Raw genomic sequence first — 17,396 nt, 5'->3', positions numbered from 1 at the left:
TACTAACTATGGATACTTCGGAAGCCAGTTAAAGGGAAAGGCGAAGCACGCATTTACAATACTTTGTCTCGACGAAATTGTAAAGAACAAGTGATGTCGGGCTCCACAGTAGATGTGCACATCAACTTGCATCGTTTCGCGATACAATGTAACATCTACTAATACAACCGATAGAGGGTGTCGGTTTGAATCAGCGCTATTCAATAACCTGTTGACCTTCGTAGGCTCTTCGCGTATACGCACCACGGCATATCACCCCATCGTCAACGTTCTTTCTGACCGTTTTCGCCACGCCATTAAGACCACTCTCGGATCGCCGTCTGACGCCACTCAATGGTCCACATCACTACCACTCGTGGTACACTGAGTCTTCGGGTTATACTGAAGCAGGATCTGCACTGTACGCAATGCCCAGATGATTTTGGAGCACCCCTACGCCTTCCAGGGGAGTTCTTCCACCCTACCTTTTCATTACGGCGCCCTGACCCAACCGACTGCGGGCTTTATGCCAAACACATCGTGCTCCCCAACCAAGCTGCCAGCGCCGTAACGCATCGCATATTCCTAAAGAGCTGGCGGCGTTCTCTGATGTTTCCGTACGCCGTGACTCGCCCGAAAACCCCTCCAACACACTTACCGTGTCATTCATCGTGCCGACAAGCATTTCAGCGGGGACATAAATGGCCGACAGGACACTATCTCTATTGATCGCCTCAAGCCCACCTTGGTTGACGATTTATTTTTTCAGTCACTGGACGGCCGGTGCTCCATTAGTTCAGAGCAGGTTGGTCCTCGTCAGTCTTCAAACACATTTCAACACTAAACACCTTGATCGAAACTCCTCAAAGTATCGTTGCGGCTACCTGCACGACTCCGTCACATGAAGGGGGGCTCCTGTAGTAACATCGACGTCGAGGAAGATAAGGAGAGTGGCATCTGGCTAGGGATAGGCCTTTGCCTAGGAAGCAAAACGGTAGCCTGTCTCAGATCACGTGCGGACGGCGCGAGGACCAGGTGATTTATTCGCCGAGGAATGACTGTCAGCTAGGGCCTTCTGCTCAGGAACAACATGCTCCTGTTTATATGCTCTCACAGTTTTCATCTGTTGACCGAACAACAGCCAGCCTGCATGCCTAACATATCTTCAGCCATTAGCAATTACGGACATTTTAACTCATTCTTTCAGTCACCGGATGGCCGGTGCTGCATTAGCCCAGAGCAGGTTGGTCCTAGTCAGTCTTCAAACACATTTCAACTCCCAACACCCTGACCCAAACTCCTCAAAGTATCGTTCCGGCTACCTGCACGACTCTGTCACTTGAAGGGGGGTTCCTGTAGCAACATCGACGTCGAGGAAGATGAGGAGAGCGGCATCTGGCTAGGGATAGGCCTTTGCCTAGAAAGCAAAACGGTAGCGTGTCCCAGATCACGCGCGGACGGCGCGAGGACCAGGTGATTTATTCGCCGAGGAATGACTGTAAGCTAGGGCCTTCTACTCAGGAAAAACATGCGCCTGTTCATATGCTCCCACAGTTTTCATCTGTTGACCGAACAACAGCCACGCTGCATGCCTGACATATCTTCAGCCATTAGCAATCACGCACATTTTATCTTCTTTCTCCTGGCATAGTAATCCGCCTCCTTTCCACCTTCCGCCTCCTTTCCACGTAGGGCAAAGCTGTTGCCGACATTAGACAAGCACAACCGATGTTACACAAGTAAGTACTACCGCCCCAACCAACGTTAGGCGACGTTAGACAACCCATTAGCACACGTCCCCATTCTTCTACAGGTCATCCGCGAAGTGGAAGTGCTATATTAAACTAATTAAAATTTTTCAACTTAAATTGCGTCAGGAAATTCGTAATATACGACTTACACACAAGCTGCAGGCATGATAGCCTCGTGTTGTAATTCGAATAGGCGAGAAAACATCATTCTGTTTCCCAGAAACTCCGACAAAACGTTTTTACAGCTGCTGTTTGAGGTCTGTCTGAGTGGGCGCGGCCGGTAGGAGGCGGTGCTGATCTGGGTGAGCACGAGCCCATAAAAAATCCCGACCAATTAGAGGCTAACAGCTTCACTGTAAAAGAAAAGCTGACATTTCTTAACTCAGTTTTATGTATATCTTGTAGTACTGCAGAACAATTTTTCTGGGAGATGAGTCCTTATTTTGGTTATAAGACACTTCAATATACCTAGGCAGCAAAGGAATTCTGTATCAAGTTAGCCATACGACCTCTCCTGATCAAGCTTCGCATGTAACACTTGACTACCGAACTTTTCTGCTCAAGAGCACAATAGACCTGCTCATGGCGCATAATTGTAGAAAGGTCATTGCGCCATTAAAATATGAGTTAACTTACCTGTATGACAGTCTTTTATGATTTGATTATGACTATACAGGCTACATCTTTTTTTTATTTGCAGCCAATTATCCAGACTGCAGGCTTTCGATGTCTTTTCAAGCATCAGAGACCCGAGAGGATGGCCGGTACTGCAGCCCGCGAGACACAAAGGAGGCGCCTCGCTTCTCCGCCAGTCAGTACGCGAAGAACAACAGTCTTCAGAGAAAGCACAACAACGTGGTTTTAGAATTTTGCCAGCCGGCGTTCCTTACCGAACCGCACGCCACCATGCAGATCTTGGACATCGGCTGTGGAACTGGGGACTACACGCGGGACTTCCTTTTACCGTGTTGCCTGCCGTGTGACAGGTTAGTCGGCATCGACTCCAGCATCGAAATGATCGAGTACGCTAAGCGACACTCGGCTCACGAGAAGATCGAATACGAGCTGCTCGACATAGGCGACGACCTGACCGAGTTTATCAGCCGTCGTGGCCCCTTTGACAGAGTTTTCTCTTTTTACTGCCTTCACTGGGTGAGGGACCAGGGTGCCGCACTGAAGAACGTAGCTGCACTGATGGCCCCAGGAGGACAGTGTCTTCTGGTGATTCCAGCTTCAAGCCAACTTGCCGCCGTATGGCGACTTCTGGCAGAGATGGACCACTGGGTAAAATATTCGGAGGTAAGGATATGTTTTATAATATATAGTTATTGTAAGCGCCCGCCAGGAGAACAATACGTGGGTAACACCAGTGAATCAATAAGCAGTTTGAAGAAAGGGCTGTCTGAAGCATGTTGACATCTGCTTTCTTTAACCACTTAGCTCCTTCAACTCATATCACCTTTAGAAGCGTCGCGGTATGTGGGCGTAATCACGCGGCACTTTCTCGCGTTTCGTGCATCGCTAGTGAATTGCGCAAAAAAGTGATTACGGAGGGCATCGCCTGTTGGGTCTTCCGGTCTCACAGGAGTGCCGGCCACCACGGTTTCGAGCTTAGCGAGCCACAGGGCCGCGTCAGCCGTCAGCCTCTAGCGCCGTTGCGCGCGAGCTCAGGCCACAAGAGGCTACCGAGCGACGCACGCAAGAACACAGTATTGCCCTGAGTTAGCGGAAACCGTTTATTGCAACCGGCGGCACCCGGCACTGCATGAACGCCCGGTCCCGGGGTGGGGGGGGGGGGAACCAAAGGGGTCCCACACCAAGGGCGAAAAATACAGTCTTGCGCCTATAGCACGTCGCTGCGATAGCACAGGGTACGCCGCTCGGATAAGTGCCGGCGTACATGCTACTTGCTCTCGCGATAACCAGTGGGCGAACTCGCGAGAGATCGGGTAATATCCTTCTGCTTGGGCTTCCGATGAGTGCGGCTTGGCGTGGTACGACCTCGCGCAAGCACTAGGCATCGGTTCTTCGGCTTAACGACCGGACAGGATCAACACGATGTACGCGCTCACCGCACTGGCAAAGGCACCGCGCGTGAGCTCAGTCCTAGTCACAAAGATGCCGGCGGACGAAAGGAAACATTTAGGTACCCGGTGCAGTCCCAAGGGAGAAGAGACACGCCAACGCCTCGAGAGTAGCAACCAGGGGCCTCTTCGTGACGTCGTAGCTCCACCCTCACCGTGAACCGTCGCGAGTGGAGCGCCACCGCTGACAGCTGGTTCAGAGCAAGGAGGGAGTGAAGCGTAGGGATTGCAGAAACAGGTGAAATGCACCCGCGCAATGGCGCGTCGAATTCCCCAGATCCCCACGAGCTCAAGGAAATCGAATAAATTGAATGCTTTAAACTTTAACAGGAGCTTTCTTATTCGAAAATTTTCTCTTAATTCAATAATTAAAAGCTTATTTATTTAATCTTGTTTCCGCCTAGCTAAGGCACCTGTGAACGCATCCTTGCACGCATCGTAAACTTTACATCAGAATGTTCTGAATAGCCATGCGATCTTTCTTACAAGAGAAAACGTAACTAGTTTTACATGTTATCCATACAAACGTGGTTTGTGTTTGTGGTTGGTTTTGCACCATATTTTGAGTAGGTTTAGTGTTAGAAAAATGAGACGTAGCAGCATCGTAATGCCGTTGAGGTGGCCGCATTTTCACTTAGTTTTTCTTTACAGTTCGTGTACTAATTCTGTGTATTCAAGTCAAGTGTGGGAAGCCGGTCAAATGGTAAATGTAGATGGGGTATATATATATATATATATATATATATATATATATATATATATATACACATTGTGAGACGTCGACCGATGCGACGCTTTCTTTTTCTGAGCAGACGCCTCGAGATCGAGGCGTACCACGACACGAGCCAAAGATGATGATATGTGTGTGTCTATATATGTCGAGTGCGCTCTCGAACAACCCTTTGCCATGCGGTGTGAACTGGGCTTAAATGATAGATCCGGGACATCGAAGAGGTGCGACGTAATGCTAAGGCATTCCTCCCGCATATGCCTCTAAATCTCCTCTGAATTGTCTTATTGCAGGTTTTATCAACGCATTTCAGAAAGCCTACAACAACGGGTTAAAGACTTCTCGAAAATTAATGGTATATGCGCTCGGGAACTGTTCGTTCGACGTCCCGTGAAAAGTTAATCTTCTTTTTAAAAGCACGTTCTCGCCCCCTAAAACAATGAAAACCCACTGGGTCTGGCGGATTTTTTACGAAAGGATGAATATTGAAGCGTCATTGTGCGTAGTGAGTGAGTGAATAAACTTTTATTTGGTCCAGCAAAGCGCGATAAAACGCGCACCCGGCTAATCCCACGACGGGACTGACAGATCTAGTCTGCCGGCCCGATCGCGGGCGCGCTGGACGGCCAGGATTTGATCCTCAAAGACAGGACTTCGCAGGAGCGCGTCCCACTCTTCCTTGGTGAACTTCGGGCCCAGCGACCCGCACTCCCAGAGCATATGAGGCAACGTAGCTACCTCACCACAGGCCACGCAAGAACAATTTGGATAAATCTCTGGATATATGCTATTAAGGGCTTCTTCGGCCAGGGCAACAATTTCTGCAAATCAGCTAACAAGCGGCTGAAACGCTGATTTAGCAGATATCTTCCAGCGATGCGCCGACGTACTATTGCCTTAGCAAGTTAAAAATGCGCCTAGAGAAACAACTGCCTAAAATGTTGGGCGCATACTTTGCCACATTTGTGCTGCATTTTGCCTTTATTACTGGAACGAGTGCAGACGTTTCTAGCATCGCAAGTGATTGCCTAAATGCTCTTAGGTAAATTTCTAGGTTTTCATTCCGTTTGTCTACATAGTTGAGGGTGCAGTGTTGTGAATGTGCAATATTTGCTTACCATGAGGTTCACGTTGACGTTTTCCTCAGACATTGTTGCAGTTCATTCCGAAGAGCCATTACATGAAGGACGAGAAGGAACAGATCCAGTACATGTCGTCACTTTTGCGCGAAGCTGGCCTCTGCCCCAATATTTTTGTGCTGCCAAGGCTGGTGACATTCGACGGATGGTCCGAAGAGGACATAATCGGTAAGCGCGATAACGACGCGAATAAAAAGAAACCCATTTTCTTTGTAGAGGATTCCTTAACGGAATTACCTAATTTTTATCGAAGTGCCCACAGCAGCTTCAATGGTACTGTGTTTAGCAGTCTTAAATTACTTCACGGAATTCCCGAGGGCTATATACGTATCTTAATCTCGAACCATTTTCTTGACTACCTGAGTGACTGGGTAGCCCGTGGCATAATGCGTTGCTGTGCCGAATGAAAGGATTCGAGACAAACCGTCGGACTACCTTGGGTCACTCATTATGCGAACGAAAATTTATACGTAAGTGCCAGCCTTTAACAAACCGCTATTACGTCCACATGGGTCACTGTAGGTGTAGGAACTGGGTAAGTATCACTGCTCAATGAATATCTTATAGCCGACTAGTAGCAATGGGTGCGTGCCACTCGGTTTGGGCTGAGCCTCCTTTACGCAAACTCGGTTCGCTGCATGTGTTCCAGCAGATGTGTGCCGCTCTTCAATGAACGTATTTAGCGCCAACTTTGGTGACTAGGTATTTGCCACTGGGAATGCACCGCTCTACAATCATGAACAAGAAATTCCTCCGATGCGTAGCGGAATCAAACCCACGTCTAAAAGGTGCCTTAAGCATTAGCAGGCTGCGGCACAAAGGCCATAGGTATGTACCACTTTTCAATAAACCTCTCGCCAACTTGGGTATACGGAGCATGTGATACTGGGTGTGCGGAAAGCGAGGGAACAATTTTTGGTGTTCGCAGCTACCGGTGCGCCATGGTTCTGGTCGCGCGGAAGTCAGGCGTGGACTTCTCCTCAGCGTCACTAGATGGCGCATCGTGTCCAGAAAGAAGCGCGAGCGTGGAGCACGGTTGCCGCCTCGCATGTTTCTGAGCGTTCGCACGCACCACCGCGCCGCGCATGTCGGATGCGATGGAAGGCTTTCGCGGCGGCGTCTATAGATGGCACTGAGTGTTGTTAGGGAAGCGCGCAAGAGATGTCCCGCTGTAGTACACACCTCATACACAACTCGTTTCGACGGTGACAACATACGTCGCGCCGCTATATTTGTCCAATACTAAGCGCATTACCGGCGACAGTCATCGCGAGATGGGTGGTGCCGGATTAGTTCATGAGTGCTCTGAGATGCTTTGTAAAGCGAAGCTTTCTTTGCGATCCCTCACGGTCTTTTCTGGCTATGGCTAAGTGTTCATATATTGCCGAAAAGCTCACCCGCGAAACAGCTCTATCTTTACTACTTTGCAAGCGTCCTGACTGCTGGCCTTGTTTTCTTTACGGAATTACTCAGCAATAAATGTAATAATGCCTAAATATGACTTCGAAACAAATATAGATAATCGTGAGGACAATCTCATTAATAACACAAGCCTTTGTATGTGCGCTTTCCTTGGGTCTGGCGTTTGGTTCACCTGTTTGGTCACTCTTTCGCGTTGTGGAGTGCTGTTTACTGTTCTACTATCTCCTGGACCGGCCCGCTCTAATCGGCGTACCGACTCTGGATACAATATCAATACAAAGGAGGCCGATCGCAGAGACATTACAATGTGCGGTCAGGTGGGTCACATGCATGGTGGGTGTCCTCTTGTCTTGCCGTCGTCTCTGGCAAGCATGTAATCGCTATAATACAATACACAGTGCAGAATATGATCGCTTGCGCGACACTTATTTAAACGCTTCACGAAAACTTCGCTTCTCATATTCCAACACGTTGGTTCGACGTGCATAAATTTTCATCAATATGCACTGATCGAAGGCAGTTTTTTTAACGCGCATGTTTAGCCTTAGTTGCTAGGAACACTCTTGAGACACGCTTCATAGGGAGTGGATGACGCGATATCACTATTTATGACAAACTAAGGCGCCATACTGCATAACACATATGCGGGTACTTGTAACGCTTGATGTGACGAAACGCATGGAAGGCTGAAAAGAACGGGTGGGGGAAGGAGTGCATAACCTACAGTTGTATTAGAATTACAAATTAAGCTCAAGGCTTCTCTGACATCCCGGAGCCCAGAAGAAACTTCACAGTTTTCAGCTAAGTTTCAGACAAATATTCGCAACGTAAACTAAGCATTGCCATTTGTTCGGACATCAAGAAACGCTTACATATACTCGCGATCGAAAAATTTGCATTTGCACAATATTGCGTATTCTGTGGTTGTACATCGTCAGAGAAGCACTTGGACCAATTTCTCGTTCAGAGATGCCGGACTTGTTTCCTGGTAAATACTTGCGAAGCTGCTGTCGCTAACCTTTAGCCTTTGAACTTGTTTCCATGAGCGACTTCTAGTACAATACCTGGGATCAAAGGGAGAAGATAGCATGGCATAGGCCAGCTTTAGCATACTTTGCAATTGAGCACGTCTAAAACTCCTACAACACTCGCTTTCATATTTATGCTGGTGATTCTTTCATACCCGCAGCACCATCCGGTGCATCAAGATCCTGTGAATGAAGGCCGAAATCTTGGCAGATCTCAATCATGTGACATCTGCCTAAAATACTGACCTGGCTGCACTGCTGGTTGCTCTCACTGTAGCTCGTCTATTCCTCTATAGTTATCGTTGAACTTTAGATTTTTCTCAGTCAGAAAAGAAAACGTAAGAAAGGAGAAAGGTGCAATTTTCCGCTTTTATTGTTTGTGACATCAGTGAACTGCTCCTGGTTTGCAATGTGGATAAAAGCAATACCCATGCACACGGGCACAGAAAATGACATTAAAGGGAAACTAAAGTGAAAAATGATTTCTTCCGCATGAGTAAATTACCGTTCTAGAACACCAAAAACACCACTCTTACAATGATAAGACGTTTGGTAAGCCAGAAAAAGTGCAAGAACGCAATACGGGCGGCGACGCCTACTTAAGTTCCCGCACCTGGGGGCTGTGACATCTTGGATTTTGATGGCTTCTTCTAGGGCCTACTAATTATAGAATAGCGGTACAGATTGACTGCATTGTGTTCTAAAGGAACCAAATAAGTAACATGGCAAGTTTCGGGAACCTTTATTCAGCCAACGCGGCCCAAATACGAAAACATACTTTGGAATCCCTGACGTCACGCTGACGTACCGGCGCTGGGGTTTCGGCGCGAAATTCAAATACTGATACTTGGACCTTCATTTTCTCATCTAATAATCAAACTATATTTTTGAAATGACTGCCTACAGTGTTCTCAAACAATGGTTCATTAGCCTAAACTGATTTGTTGTTTTGCTTGTGTCCCTTTAACTTGTTGATGCCTTATATTTTATAGCCATTTGCGTGACGCCACCCGGAAAAACCTAATGTCGTCTGCCCTAATGTGATTCGTTACCTAACGCGCTCAGCCGAACTCATTCGACTGAGAAATGCGTTCTCTCGACGCCATAGCTTGCGCGGTGCAGAATAATTTATGCATTTGGATTAGCCCGTATCATGTAAAAAGATACGTCCCAATGCAGGGCTCATGAACATTGCGAGAAAGATCAAAAGATGAAAAATTACCGACGATTACGTTACTTCCTAATGCGAAATTTGAGCGCAGCAAATAAGCTGTTTCACCTTTTCGATAGATTGAGGCAAAGAAATCGAGCAACACATGTATGCGCTATCACAGATTTTTTTTTATTTTTCACACGTATTCCTTTAACAAAGACTCCACTAGGTAAGCTTCTGCTTCGGCGGCACGCACCTCTGGATTCTGACGGCGACGGCGCTGGGCCTCTGCTCTGGCAGCTCGTTTAGCAGCAGCAACAGCAGCAGCAGCAGACGGAGGACTTCCATCGGTCGTCTCGCTCATGGCTCAGAAAGAACTGGCAGATAATTTCGCAGTGGCGAACGGCAGCGGCAATTTCGGCTCGGGCGGTGCACATATACAGATTCGCCGCCACCGATCTGGCTCTCTGATTGCCACCGCACAGGGCGAACGGCAGCGGCAATTTCGGCTCGGGCGGTGCACATATACAGATCCGCCGCCACCGATCTGGCTCTCTGATTGCCACCGCACAGGGGTTGCATTGGAGGAGGAGCGAAGAAAGGAATTAAGTTCGAGCCGGCGCTTTGACAACCGGAGACTCGCAGGAAGAGGGGGGCGGCGTGTACACCCAGCGGCAAATGATGGGGGCAGAAGCGCGCGCAGCAAGCGGACAACACGATAAAGGGAGGAGGGAAGAGATAGCAGCGACTGACTGATGCCGCTGACGCCGATAGTGAGTCAACCCCAGCTGCGGAGTTGGTTTCAGGGACAACGCCGCCGATGCCGACACAAACAATATGATACCCTCGCTTCCGCAGCGCTAAGAACCAGGTCTAGCCGTGGGAAGGTGGTCACGTATTCGTCGACGTGCCGGGGCCTACGTGAAATAACCGGCGCGTCGGCAACTGAAGAGCACCCTATCCGCCACACAAGAACAGGGGGGGGGACCCTTTCCTCCTCTTTCTGCATGGCGGCGACGGTGTTCTATGCAGTCACGTTATCCTGACTCTCAAGCGGCGTCAGCGGCATCCAGCGGTATCAGTCGGTCGCTGCTAGCGCTGGGGGGATGAAAGGGGGGCGGAGCTGGTTACGAGGCCGACGACAACGCCGACGACGACGCGAAACCCAGGAACGGACGCCAAAGAGCTGCGCTCTAAAATAGTTTCTACAGACCATTCAACTACAGTGCTCCTGTCAAGAGTTGTAGTCGGCGATAGAGCGGGTTCGACGGGGCAGGTGCCATTTGGCTTTTGGGCTTCTGATTTGACATGAAATTGCTGAAGTTACTATGGTCGGTCGCAAAACTGTAAAAGACAGCAACAAGCTCGAGCTATAACCGCACGATAGTATTCTTATTTTTACATTTCGCTATTAATGAAGGTGGAATAGATTTCGAAACTTATGTTTATTTCTCATGTTGTACCCTAAAATTGCTCACTTCAGAAGATGCTGTCATCAAGATCACTGTGTCAAGTGTCACTAAATTTGCACAAGTGGCAGCTATGCTGAAGAAGAAATCGTCACGGAACTTGAGGCAGTAGCGAATCAATGTAATCTTTTTCCCCTCTGGCACAAGTGTGACCTCATTTGTTTCCAAACGCTGGAGTCTGCACAGTACGGTATCGTGCACTAAAATTTGGATGCACGTTACAGAATCTGAGGTGGTAACAATTATTTGCGTGTCCCCAGCTTCGGTGTGCCTCGAAATTCGTTCACGGTTCCGGCACGTAAAGTTCGAGGATTCAGTTGTTTAGCTAAGTAACTGTGAACCGTACCAGTCATAAACTCTGCATGTAATTTGCAGAAAAATATCCACAGATTGCTACTATATGTGGGCAGAATAGGTACTGCCCATGAGGCGGCTGTCTCCATAACTAACAAAAAAGATTTTTTCTTTTCTTCTCGGAACGCGGATTTGGGCAAAAATTTTTTTTTTGAATTTCGGCATGATGCTACAGGTTAATAACTATTCACCGGCCTTTGTGAATAAGCTAAGCGACAGGTACTTGGAACTAAGTGAAACAGACAGAGCTATCCCAACATATAATTATGCATCAAGTTGTGCTTCATCTGGTGAGTTTCTAGTGCTCGCGGTAGCTTCCTTGTGTGTACCTTTAGAAATATAAGGCTCCCATTCGTCGTAGCGTACATTTACATCGTGAATATTTGCTCCGGAGACCATGCTAATAGCCTAGTATATAGGGCTGAACGAGATCTGAATCGTCTGCGCATTTGTGCATTCCTGTTTTAATAATGTGCGGATATGGGAACATCACTACGTATTGTAGAAGAGCCGGAATAGGGAAATGTAACTTGGCCTACTTTGGCAGGGCCGATCTTTACGTCTACATTACGTCATGAGCCGGAATAGAGAAATGTAACTTGGCCTACTTTGGCAGGGCCGATCTTTACGTCTACATTACGTCATGATCCCAGGATGTGACGCACAGGGAACTGTGACAGTGCGCTTTTAAAAAAAATTGCTTCATGTGAACTTTATTTCGGTATCAATATATTTCGTGTACTTATAGCAAGAGTACATCTTCAAAACCCAAGCGAGCCCTCTGACCGCGTTCTCCTGCCGCGTCGTATTGTTATCTCACACAGTTCTCTTCAGCGACTATGTAATCCTGATCTCACAAGAAACCAATTATGAATTGAAGTATCTGTACTTATTAACTGCGTTTGTAGGTAGGAATCAGCTAGCGTTTCTGGCATGCTGGTATCTGCTCTTATTGTGTGTTTCGTGGTTTCGCAGGAGCGCAGATGAGTCTCCTTCCTATCAACCATCTTGTTTCCAACGCCGAGAGGGCGCAGCTGCTCGAAGACGTCACGGCGCTGGTCCGGAAAGTGCATGGCCCCGAGACTGACCAGTCGATATTCAGAACGTATATCATCATGGCGTCCAAACAAAGGTGCTAATGCCTGATAATTCATCACATGACGCATGCATATATCAAAGGAACTTAATACTGTTCAGACCTGTCACAAGGACTTGTCACTTGCATTTACCCTGTTGTATGTCTTAAAGCGCTGGTAGTCTTTTGACTCCAACGTTCTTATACGGCACTGACTGTTGCACGCTACAATGCACTGGAATTTTGTACTTTGCTTAAGCCAACACAAATAAAGCAGTTTTATAATGTGTGGATTTTTCTCTCACCATATTTCGGAGAAACTTTGGCTGTAGAGCAGAAGACAAGCCCCTTCATAGCATCAGGTAAACGACGACAACCATCGCCAACGCTCAGCATGCGTTGCTTGTAGCTGGCGTTCTTTTGAGACAGCGCATCACACTGCCTCGCCGTTCTAACTGGTTGCGTCGCTGCCAAATCGTGCCAACAATAGGCCTCGTAACACGGCAATGTATAATCGTGACCGGCAAATCTATATATGCTGCAGTTCGCCCGCTTCGCAATAATAACGCGGCCATTTCTTCTTTTCTATAATCTCTATTATAGTAAGTAGTAAGTAAGCAAGTTTATTTTCCAGGTTCAACTGGAGGGTTTTCTGGCAAAAAGCTGCATGAGTAGCTTGACTATGTCCAGAAAACCCCTACAAACAGTAGCACACCAGTGGTACAGAAATCAGACACACATACAATAGTTATAGTCAATAAAGAGAAAACATTCACCAGTTATACATACAGAGTGTAACAATCTATTGCAAAAAAAATTAAACAATAAAATCGAAAATAGAGACGCTCAAATGGTCATACAGATGTTCAGAATAAAATAGGAAATAATCAAGCAAAACATAAAGGACATAAAATCACATTTCAACAAAATATTACCGCAGCTCAGCTTTGGTATATCCTATTGTGTGTTTATATGAGTTTAGAACATGGGGCAGGTTGTAAGACAACATTTGTAATTTATTTAGTACGAAAACGTGGCATATTCCAAGTATTAATAGTTCTTGTGTGTATGTTAGCATGACGCATGTCCAAAGATGCCAGAGTCGAATAAAATTCGGCAATGGATGCCGTCGAAAAATACATTTTGTGTAACAACTTAAAGTGATACAAATGGTTGACCCGGACAATGTTATGTGTTTCAAAAGCATACTTGGAGGTAGTTGTATTATCAATATTGGCGATTATTCGAACAATTTTCTTTTGCAGTACGAGAGCCTTATTTATGTTAGTTTTGGTCATTGTGGCCCATACTAAATTGCAGTAGTTAAGGTGAGAAAAGAAAAGTGCGTAATAAACTTGTAATTTACATTTTAAAGGTGAAGTTTCACGACATCGCGATAGAACCACCGGACGGAAGAGAGTTTCTTGCAGACAAAGTCAGTATGGGCATCCCAGTTTAAATAGCAGGAAGAATGTACTCCAAGTATATTGTGCACTTCAACTATTTCTATCTGGTGATCTTCAAAGTGAAGCATGCAATGCGGTACTATCGGTTTGTTTCTTGCGCGAAATATTATAGCCTTGGCTTTGTAGGGTTAATTCTTAATTTATTCATCCTTGACCACCTAGACAATTTAATCAGTAGGTCATTACATTTCACCATTAAATCATTAAGGTTAGGGCCTGAAAGAAGTAGTGTGCTATCATCCGCGTATGTCACAAAATCAATGGAAGGATCTATGCTTACAATATCATTTATGTACGTATTGAACAAAACCGGCCCCAATATGCTCCCTTGTGGGACACCAAAACTGATAGGCAAAAGAGATCAAAGTTCATTATCTAAAGACACCGACTGGCTTCTGTTTTGGAGATATCCTTCAAGCAATGTGAGTGGTCTGCCACGGATTCCGTACATTTTAAGTTTGTTAACAAGAATCGTGTGATTTAAGCAGTCAAAAGCTTTACTAAAATCAAGGAAAAAGCCCACCGTATACAAATTCTTATTAATATTATTCAAAATTATTTCCTTCATTGTTAATAACGCTGTTTCTGTAGATTTACCAGTTCTGAAACCAAATTGTGACTCAGATATTACTTTATGTTTGTCAAAAAACTTACTTATTCTTGAAGAAATGACTTTTTCCAGACCTTTGGAAAACACAAGGAGTACTGAAATCGGTCTATAATTTGTTGGTACGTTTTCGTCGCCCCCTTTAAAAACGACAGATACTTTTGCAGTTTTCATTCCGTTGGGAAAAACCACGCACTCAAATGCAAGATTGTAGATGTGTGAAATCAAGGGACAAATTATGGGTAGCACATATTTCAATGGTTTCATCTGCATACTGTTGATATCTAAGGCTTTGCTGTTACTAATTCCCATGTACAGGTTATAAACTTCATTTGCATCAGTAGGCTCGAAAAATATAGTGTCACTAAGCTGACTAGGATAAGTGGTGATTGTAATGTCGCTGAGGTCTTGAGATGAAACGTTATTAAGAAAATGTTTGTTAAAGTATTCTGCAAGTGCCCTCCCTTTTATTTTGTTGCCATTTACTAGCATAGATTTTGTGACAGAGTTATTCGCACGGCGACCTAGGACATCGTTTAAAGCTTTCCAGGCATTATCTGGTCTCCTTGAACTGACGTTACAAAAGAGCTCCTGATAATATGATGTCTTCGCTTTCCGTAGCTCACAGTTTAATCGGTTTCTCAACTTTTTAAAGTGAAGGTGTGTATCCTCTGCACGTGTTCGAAGGAACGTTTGATAGAGACGATTTTTGTCCTTTATGAGTTTCAAAAGTTATGTTGTTGCCCATGGTTTCCTTATCTTTTTCGTATTTTTCGTGTATGTTTCTAGTGGAAAGTGCTTGAAATAGAAACGAAGGAAATGGTGAAAGAAAAGGTCGTACGCATCATTGACATCACTTTTCTGCACCACACTGGACCAGTCGAAGTTCATAATGTCGTGCTTAAAGGCTTCCAAAGAGGCATCAGTTATGCGCTGCACAGTAACAGATTCTTTAACAGTATTTCGCTTAGCATGCTCATGCCGAAAAACGACGAACACCGGACAGTGATCGCTCACATCAGAAGCGATTGTACCAGCAGAGAGCACACTCGTTTCAATGTTCGTAATTATTAAATCTAGTGCCGACGCTATAGCTCATGTGACACGTGTTGCTGTTTCTATTAAGATGACAAAATCACAGGAGAGAATCTTCCTGTTGAAATCATGTACAGTAGCGTTATGGTCTAGAATATTAATATTAACATCACCGGTGCACAAAAACGAACATTTCTTTAGTGACGCATATTCTAGAATCTGGTCAAAATAATCCGTAAAATGTTTCATGTTACCATTTGGGGGGCGGTATACCACTGAAATGATTTGATTTCGATTTTGTATTGTTAGAACTTCCTAATCATCGGTAATGTCACTAAGGTTAGGCAGAATGTGGCACCTTTTGCACGCGAGAGTATAGATAGCAACACCGCCACCGCGTTTGTTACATCTGTTAAGGAAAAACATTTCGTAACCAGGCAGCTGCAGCATCTTGGTATCAGATTGATACCACGTTTCGGTGAGCATAAAAACCATAAATTCGAAAGAGAATTGTTTTAGAAGTAGAACGATTTCGTCTTGCTTGTTGCCTACCGAGCGGGCGTTAAGGTGCAAAGCGGTTTCACAGTTTGGGTCTATTAGCTCCACCTGTTGTGGTAGGACTAATTCATGATAAGACATTTTTGTTTGTTTGTTTTGTGATCAAAGAGCAAAACGACGACAGATTTCGGTTGCCAGGTGAGCTATGATCATCGCCTATTACTGGCTCTGCACGGCTGCTGTCCAGCGAGAAGAGCTTGACAAGGTCTCCCTCGCTGGCTATCGGCACAACCGCTGAGCCATCGGATTGCCTCATGAAAATCTTTCCATTCTGTGGCCACACAGACTTCCAGTGATGCTCATACTTTCTTTAACATGCATTAGGCTACCTCTGCATTAAGTAGCCCTATATATATACCGCGTTTGTGTCTAAAGGTTGCGGCCAGCATTAAAAAGATACTATTAAGCAAATGTCGTCAATAGCTGGCCGCGGAAGTCGATTATTGACATCGATTATTGACATAATAGGTTTGCACTCGAAATTTAATCAGTTAAGCGTCACTCTTGCGTAATGGAGGGTTCATATATAGAAGCTTCGGTGGCTCGGCTTCACAGCTGTTTTACTCATGTGTTGTAGTGAATAAAAGTGGTCCTTTCAGACAGATAATCGCATTAATCATGCGCGTTAATTCCTACGTGCTTTGAAAGCAAGGCCAGCAAGCTTAAGTAAATATATAGAAGTCAAATACACTATGGCGCTTACAAACGGATTGAAAATGCATGCAAATACAAATAAGATTGTGCCCTTCGCATATTTTGGGCTTCAGTCGCTAAATACATGTGTACAGATGGTTTGGTGGTGCGCAGAACACGGACACTCAACACGCACGGGTGTCTTGGAAGGACATCTGTACTCAACATGATGATTATGATGATGATTTCTTTGGCATTCTATTTGAAACGGCGCGATGGCTTATGGTGCCCTAACCTGCTTCAACTAATCCGGTTTTACTATAACTATTCCAGTCAAGCATTTTGCCGATCTTTCCTAGATATATCCTAATTAAATCGTCTATCTGTATATTGTTCAGTTATTAAGCCTGCAAGGATCCCGGCCCTATATACCCGTCTGTCTGTCTGTCTGTCTGTCTGTCTGTCTGTCTGTCTGTCTGTCTGTCTGTCTGTCTGTCTGTCTGTCGGTCGGTCGGTCGGTCGGTCGGTCGGTCGGTCGGTCGGTCGGTCGGTCGGTCGGTCCGTCCGTCCGTCCGTCCCTCCGTCCGTCCCTCCGTCCCTCCATCCGTCCGTCCGTCCTAAAAAAATATGCAGGCCCCACGCAGTGTGGGAATCGATGTAGGCGAAGCTTTCTGTGCTGTTTGTATTCATAAAGGGCATTTGGCGGTGATTTAGACGGCATACCATAGTCATGATCTGGTTTTGAATGTTACCTTGCGTGCATCACTTGCCTTTATCTAAGTTGTACAGAGAACGCACAGCGAGACGTGTTTGCTCGAGGCGTTGTTGCGTGCCACTGTCCGTAGCGTGTGAGAACGTCAGCACGGTCATCCCCTGCCATGGCGTATCGCATGCTTGGTGAGATGGAGAAATC

At 45.9% G+C, this 17,396-nt stretch overlaps 1 protein-coding gene across 1 annotated transcript; it reads left to right on the top strand.

The window, feature by feature from the left end:
* Positions 1 to 2,636: 2,636 nt before the first annotated feature.
* On the top strand, positions 2,637 to 4,879 carry LOC142570441 (juvenile hormone acid O-methyltransferase-like). Its single transcript, XM_075678825.1, has 2 exons — positions 2,637 to 3,029; positions 4,838 to 4,879. The coding sequence occupies exons 1-2, from the start codon at positions 2,637 to 2,639 to the stop codon at positions 4,877 to 4,879; spliced, it is 435 nt and encodes a 144-aa protein (XP_075534940.1).
* Positions 4,880 to 17,396: the final 12,517 nt, after the last annotated feature.

Source organism: Dermacentor variabilis, chromosome 2 (assembly GCF_050947875.1).
Source record: "Dermacentor variabilis isolate Ectoservices chromosome 2, ASM5094787v1, whole genome shotgun sequence".
In the NCBI taxonomy this organism is placed as follows: Eukaryota; Metazoa; Arthropoda; class Arachnida; order Ixodida; family Ixodidae; genus Dermacentor; species Dermacentor variabilis.
The sequence above is the reverse complement of the archived record's forward strand: the minus strand, read 5'-3'. Positions and strand labels throughout refer to the sequence as shown.

What these genes read in the sequence shown, in the direction of transcription:
- LOC142570441 (XM_075678825.1), top strand. Translation starts at nt 2,637, where the DNA reads ATGCAGATCTTGGACATCGGCTGTGGAACTGGGGACTACACGCGGGAC. An exon ending in ACTGGGTAAAATATTCGGAG is followed by an intron (nt 3,030 to 4,837) that starts GTAAGGATATGT and finishes GTCTTATTGCAG; the next exon opens with GTTTTATCAACGCATTTCAG.